The sequence below is a fragment of the Montipora capricornis genome, chromosome 9 (assembly GCF_036669925.1).
Source record: "Montipora capricornis isolate CH-2021 chromosome 9, ASM3666992v2, whole genome shotgun sequence".
NCBI classification, from domain to species: Eukaryota; Metazoa; Cnidaria; class Anthozoa; order Scleractinia; family Acroporidae; genus Montipora; species Montipora capricornis.
In genome coordinates, this window is record NC_090891.1 from 23588663 (window position 1) to 23596162 (window position 7500).

General features: G+C 40.5%; 1 protein-coding gene across 1 annotated transcript in view; it reads left to right on the plus strand.

Annotated features, from left to right (window-relative positions):
• LOC138017448 (uncharacterized) overlaps window positions 1-3820 on the plus strand; it is a 31141-nt gene extending 27321 nt beyond the window's left edge. Inside the window, exons 2-3 of the mRNA XM_068864533.1 lie at window positions 2461-2786; window positions 3746-3820. Coding sequence (XP_068720634.1) covers window positions 2535-2786; window positions 3746-3820 — 327 coding nt within the window. The 5' untranslated portion in view covers window positions 2461-2534. The remainder of the gene's footprint in view (window positions 1-2460; window positions 2787-3745) is intronic.
• The last annotated feature ends 3680 nt before the right edge of the window (window positions 3821-7500 follow it).

The following is a 7500-nucleotide window of genomic DNA, read 5'->3' on the forward strand; positions in this document are numbered from 1 at the left end:
AATGATTTGTAGATCTTGACATCTTTATGGAATTTGCGTTGGTTTTCGAGATTTTTCAAATAAAGACGTTCAAGTAAACCAGCGGCGATGGATCAAAAACATAAAACAGCTTCTGCATGACCAAAGAAAACACTTTGAGCGATATCATTTCTCAGTGTGAGCGCTGCTTCCATGGCCATTCAAGACTACTGGAAGCCCACAGGCCAGAATGCCGTGGGAGTGGGCAAACACCTGTGAAGGTGGAGATGTCAAAAGGTGAAAAAAAGGATAAACTGCTTTTCTCATAAAAACTACAAGCAACTTCCCGCACTGACTTGGAGGCCATCCCAACAAGCTTTGCATAACGTGCAATGGTGTGGATACCCAATGTATGGCCATATGAATTTAGAGCAGAAAAACCCCACTAAGCGTCATTTGGATGCCTGGGGGCACCGCGAGGAGCTCCTCTCGGACAAGGCCACTTTGTGACCTTTTCGACAGACAGTAAATCACAACTTGGCTAGGTTTGGTGACCGAGCCTCCAAGACGGTGCACCTCGGGAGGTTATCACACGACACCTGCCAACCTCCAATAGAGGTTTTGCACGGCAGCCATGTGATCCCGTGTTGCATGGCAGGAACAATGAAAATGTTTTGCATTAGAAAGAACATTTTTTTTCCATGTGAAAAAGAATCTATTGTTCCTGACATGCGACGTGACTTCCGCGTAAAACCTCTATTGGCCAAGCTAATAGAGGTACTGGAGTCCAACACCTAAAGGGATTTCTTTCCTCCAAACCGACAGCGTGACCATAAACCGTGGAGCGAGGATTTGACGCAACATATTTTTCTTTGTTGGCATCTTCAGGCTTTTGACTAGTTAGAAGGGTCACTTCGTTGTTCAGAACAGTGACGATACCATCAGCCGAATTACTCAATTCGTTCGACACTCTCCAAGTGGAAAGCGCATTTTCTGAGCGGATTAGTGCCCAAACAATCGTAGCGTAGTGTATGCTGTGCACGGCATACATGATCTCGCGCCACAGGTCAATCTGGAGAAGCTTTGACTTGTATTGAGAGCTCCATTATAGATGAGACAGAGACCGTTATCGACCTCTTTGACTTGGCTAGAAGCGCCGCCTCCTTACGGCGCGAGCCCACGTTTGTGACTGTGAGGGGAACTTGTCAGAGTACGTTTTGCAGCCATGTGGAAGGTGGTCGTGGACTTCGTTTAGCTTTGACGTATCGAGTTTCGAATATGTAATGCTCCGCGGGGAAGGCACAAAGCTCTGCCAGATCGCCTGCTTCATAAACCACACTCGAGCTACATCTTCATAGACACCAGCTGATGCTCAGAGTTTTTTAATTAGTGTAAGCTCCTTACCTTAGCCACGAGGGCTGTTTTAAACGGTATCAGCTGAGAATTTCGCCCTTATTCCAGCAGCTTGATCAGTCTTCAACGGCAGAACCTAAATGCTTCCGACTTCCGATTGATAGGATGTAGAAGTCTTCGAATTTGTGCACGACCGATTTTCTCAAACGGCTTTTTAACACTAGTGAACGACTGAGTAGGCAATCCCCGCACATATGCTAAGATGCCATGGTTATAAGTTGCTGGCACGGTTCTGCCTTTAAACGTCTTTGGTTGACGCACAGTTAACTAAGTTAAACAGAGTATTTGTCCCCTGAGCAGCCAACTAAGCTCACGAAGAAAATCAGTGGTCGATTTCATGTTGTTCCGTAGCTAAGGGCGTTTTTATATTGCTTTCCTGTTTCTATCGTGACGTATTCCGGGGCAATTAGTCCTGCATCTATTTTAGCCATAAGATTCTCATATGGTACAACTGACAGCATTGTTGTTATGTAAGACAGTGTTGTGGAGTCGGCAATCATAACAGGAAATTCTCTTTAATTTTTGAGATTGGTTTAAGCTCCTGCTTTGAGCCACCTTAAAGGACACTTCCTAATGTTTATCCAAATTCGACGTGTATTTCGGAAGAAAAGAAAATTCTTTGTGCCCTCTTCCCGCCCTGGCCCCAAAGCTGTTAATTCTCTGGAATCGATCCATTGAGCCAATGTTTTCCTTTCGAACATGTCCTTTGTTCAAGTGAGCTTAGACAAAGGGAATTTCCACTTTAATGAAGCTGTAAGTCACGTTCGGTCTTCTCGAAGGCTTTATTTTCGTTACTCCTAATGGATCGTGCCGCCAGTAAATAACCGATATTAAATACCTAAATACCTAATGTTAAACCGTCAAAGAAAATCTTCTAATACAAAGCGAATTCCGACTAATTTGACCATTCCAGTAAAAAAACGTCGTGCACTTTTGAAAGGGAACAATCTAGATCTTCTCCCAACCTGACCGCACCATTCTCAGTGGCATTTTTATTTGAATTGAGTTCCAGTTAATAGATTTTTTTTTCCATCAGTCGTCATTGGAAAGCTTTTGATTGTTTACTTTTCTGTATCCTTCCTCTTTTAGCTCCTTTAAGAGAAGAGGTCGCTAAAATCGCTAAAAAGCAGAGTGCCTTCTACTACCAATCATCAACTTGGTGGATGTTGCAGTGGATATCGAGACAAAGAGAGGTTATGGAACAATTTCCAGCAGCGTCGAGCTCGCATCCAGCCCCTCGGGAATATGATCGCGACTTGCAGTGTCCAAGTCTTTCTGGAGAACAAGAAGAACGTACCTATCTTCAGGTTGAGAGGTGGCCTCGTTATGCTGCTTACGAAGATGAGAGACAAGACAACTCAGAGGCCAGAAGAACCCAAATCGTACAAAATGCACATCCCTTCATGGAGAAAGAGGTAAGAGGTCCCCAAACGGAGGTTTTTTATACAATAAAGGTTCTCGTTACAGTTGCAAGTAGACAAGTAATCAACGAAAGTTTGCGCACAATTCTTAATTGCCCGAAAAAGGAAGAAAAATTGCAATGCAATTGAAGAATTGCTAAATAAGTTCTGAGCAATTAATTGTATACTCTCGGAAATGAACGATTCCAGAGTTTGAGTATAATTCACGGAGAAATGAACAGAGCCTCAACGAGAAGCCCTCAGCCCCCCCCTTCAACATCAGGAACACTGCAATAGTAGTGTAGGAAAACACCGTTCCTTTGCCAGTCCCAACTCTGAAGTGCACTCATGAATCAATCAGAGCCATTCATATGGTAATTTTTAACTCATTCTGCGCATGCGCCTAAAGTGGAGTGATTCTCAATATCCTTCCCAGAGTCTTCGTTCCCCTTGTCCAGCGGGTCTGGTTACGAGAGACTCTACGATAATCCGTTTGGATAAAGTTTTTGATTGGTTTAAAGTCTGAGCATGAACAATCGATTTCGGTAACGAGGCGAGTGCCGCGAGGGGTTTCACAAAGCACCGTATGATTGTTTGGATTGGTTCGTTGATTAGTTTGGAGCCTAAGAAAAGAGTGAGAACCTATTAAATCTAATGGAATGGAATCGTCTGTCACTGAGTAATTATGTGTTAAAAATGTAGTCATACCGAGTCTTCAAATTGCTGTATATCATTATATGAATCCATAAGACCTTCTCCCATAGTTACTTACGTACATGTGAGTTCCTTTGAAAGGTGCGAGAACCGTTAGCAGATGAGTTTTTGGGTAGAGAAAGAGTTACTGATGCAAAAAGAACTCGTTTGGCTTGTGACAGTGTTGTTGAACGCTTTGAAAAAATCGTGGAAGGCCCGTCTCTCTGGCATGCAAAGCAATCCTTTCGGTTGGTTGAAAAATTTACTCGCATTTCATTTAGGTTCATTACACTGTACTGTTCTCAACCTCCATTGGAAGAAGAGGCCAAATCAGATATAGAGAATCAAATCAATGAAATGAGATGTACAACTCACATCCAATGGAACTTGTCTTACATTTTAGGTACATGTACTTAGAAAAAATGGAAACTTCAGTTGTTGATTTTGTTATGCAGATACTTAGCGTAATGATAAAATAAAAAGTCAGTTACAATAATGACACCATTCTCTTGAGTAATTAAGTACTTCTTTCCGAAGTACATGTGCCTTAACATGCTACTACATAAGGAGTTTTTTTGTCCGTAATTGCTCAGCCCACAGTATTAATTACAGTGGCAATTATTATTTGCTTATTGAAACCACAGTGGTCAAGTGTTTGAGACTTCATAGGTTTGTTGACTGTATGAGTTCTGGCCCCAGTTGTGTGAAGGGTGGATAGTGCTATCCACTGGATAAATCACTATCTACTGGTTAATGTAATATTTATAATAATACTAATACTAATAATAATAATAATAATAATAATAATAAACAAACTTGAACTTTGAACTTTGTTTTGTTGATAACTCAATTGGTTTTGGTAGTGTTTATCTGCTGGATAGTGATTTATCTGGCCCCAGTTGTTCTAAAGGTGGATAACGCTATCTACCGGACAAATCACTATACACTGGAAAGTGCAGTTGGTTCCACTATTATTTATACACTGGATAGTGATTTATCCGGCTGATAGCGCTATCCATCATTTGAACAACTGGGGCCTGGTGGGTAGCACTATTCACTTTTTGAACAACTGAGGCAAGGTCTTTATCCAACCTGCCTCCTTTGTCGATGAGGACAAAGGAGGCAGAGAAAAGAGACCCTGGGAACGAGGTTCGTCTTGATAATCTCTCAGTTTTATCTAACTTTATTTAATCCATGTTGCCTCTCTATATGTACCCGCATACAACTTAATACCGACAAATGTTTGATAGACTTTGTGGCAAATTCTGTGATCGGTTAGCATCCCATTTAATGGAAGGGACAAAGTTTTTGACTGCTTATTATAACCCATTGACACCTCAAACGCCCTAGGATGACCCCAGTTGACGACTAGAATCTCCCTGGCATTAGACAGAGTAAAATCTGTCAAGTCTCACTCCCAGGGGTCAAAGGGGATCAGTGATACCCCATGTTACTCTACAGAAAACAGAGCTAAGTGCTGGCATCAATGAAATACCTGGCTCATTTAGTTTCATGATCTTGACACAGACTTTATGCTTTTACAGTGTGTTTGGGAGCAACTTTACAGAAGCCTATATTTCCGATAAATTATAACTATTTTGTGAAGCAAAAGGAGACGGTAACATTGCAGACTGTGCGGTATTAGGGACTTTAAGATTGTACACGACGGTAGACTGGGACGGTTAGATGAGTGTCATATCACGCAAAATCCCCGTGACATTTGACCGTCGTGCTTCTGGGACGGTATGTTTTCGTCGGGTTTCTCGTCGTGGAATCAACGGTGAAAGCGGTACGAATTGATCCATACTTATTCGCACTATTTTAGTCTTTTCCTTTATTATGCATTGAAAACTGATCACCCAATGGGTTAAATGTGCATTTGGTTGTGTTTGTCTTGATTTATCTATCGCTGAAATGAAAAAATCTAGCGAAAATTCTGAGTTCATTCAAAGACATCACTCGGCCACATCGCGGTAGCGTTATCCATAATCCACCATGACACAGGAGGAAAGCAGAAAAGAAGGGTAAAAGAGATAATTGTAGCCGCATTTTTTGTTTATGAACCAATTTCCCTTAGCGGATTTACACTCGCTAGAATCAAAGGAATCTCCCAGTAAGGATAAAGAGGATTCACTGATTCGTATTCATAGTATAAAATAAGAAATTCCCCTCGCTAATTGAACCTTCTGCAAACGAAATTACAAGATAATTTCTCGCCTCTTCAAAAGACTGTTTATTCCACCGTCCTACGGTCGTGTTGGCCGAATCTTAAGTTAAAAATTTTCGCGCCTTTCTACCATACCCGTCCAAAGTCTCCGGTATACGCATCCAACCGTCCCAGCTTACCGTTGTCCACTATCTTAAAGTCCCTATTAGTCACTTGAGAACGTATTCCAAACATCCCCTCAATTTAAATTTTGTCAGTTGACGGTTAAGTTTGTCAGTAAATTATACTGTCTATTTTGAAGTCAGACTGACTTCTTCATGTTGGTTTGTACAATTGTCAATAGTTTCTAATGTAAGTTATTTTTTATGTCAACAAAAGAAATGTTTAGGTTCAAGGTTGTAAACAAGTATCCGTTCCTGTTTGGAGTGTTAAAATCAACAGCCTTAGGCTTTTTTGCATTGCTAGTCAGAGAGTTGAAGAGAATAGTACCATTTCAAAACTTGTATGGTGCTGGCCACCCTACAGAAAGCCTTTGGCAGTGAGGAAAGGATGAAATTATTTGTGGGGTAAGATGGGAAATGACTGACATTCTCAGGATAATATTCAATGTACATATAATGTTGTTACATCCAATCTGTCAAATTTGATGGTTCAAAATAATTACTGACCTCCAATCATCTGGAAAAATGGAATATAAAGTGCATTAAGGATGATTAGTCCTAACCTCATGAAGAACTTTTGACTTTTGCAGTTTTAATTTTGCTTGAAACATAATTTCATTGACCTTTCGGTATGCATCTCTCTGCTCTCTCAAAGGAATTTGACAATGTTACTTAAACGATTATGTGAATTAAACAGTTCTAAGTGGGGATGTTCATATGCTTCTGGAAGTAAGTTCATACAAACAGAGTCTTTAATTTCTGCTCTGTTTGAGGTACATTACATGGTTAACCTATAGAGTATCCAAGAAAGCCAACATGTCTGCACTGAGTTTCTTGAGAGTATTGTCAAAAAAAAAAATGCCCTGTATAGAAAAGGTGTCTCTACTCTTATTACATGTATTAACAGTTGCACCACCACAGGAGCTTGAACTAACCTTCATGCAGGGGTTTTATTAGAAGCTGGGACCTAGGTACTAGCACCTGTCTTGCACTGAGTACAGTACCCGCCATTGCTCAAAGGAGGTCTCAAGATCAAGAGCTAGAATATATGAGGGTGCACGTTCACTCTGTCATAAGGTCCCTTCTACTTTCAAACTTAATGCAACCCTGACACGTAGACATACCTGAGTCCATTTCTTGATTTGTCGCACAACAGGCAAGAAATAGTACAGAACATGACCATGTCAGGCAAGGGTCAGGCAATTAACTCACACCATGGCAAACCATGTTATGTTACCGGTATGTAGTACTATTACTAATGTGGTCAATTAAATTGTCACACTGGAAAGTTTTCACAGGGCTGCCATAAAGGACATTCACCTGTACTAGCTGTTAAACCTGAGCTCACATTGTGAAGGAAATGAAAAATAGAATCAGTTTTTTTATATATTGCAGGTGAAAATTTAATGACAGCCCTGTTTAATGCTGGTTTTTTGGGTGTGTGCTTTGAGTTAGTTCCAGGAAAATGGAAAATGAACAGTGATAGATTTTAATTACAAAAGTTGTTTTTGTGTAGCACTTTTCATTTATTTAATTTCACTCACTTTAAGATCTACACCATCTCCTCAAGAGAATTTCTTTTTCATGTTAGTTTGAGCTTACAAACTGTTTTCATTTCTAGGGACTTATCTCATTTGCTAAATAGTTTGGCTGATTTCATGCCGCATAGAATTTTCAAAATCATTAGTGTTTTTAGGCGTTTAAGTTT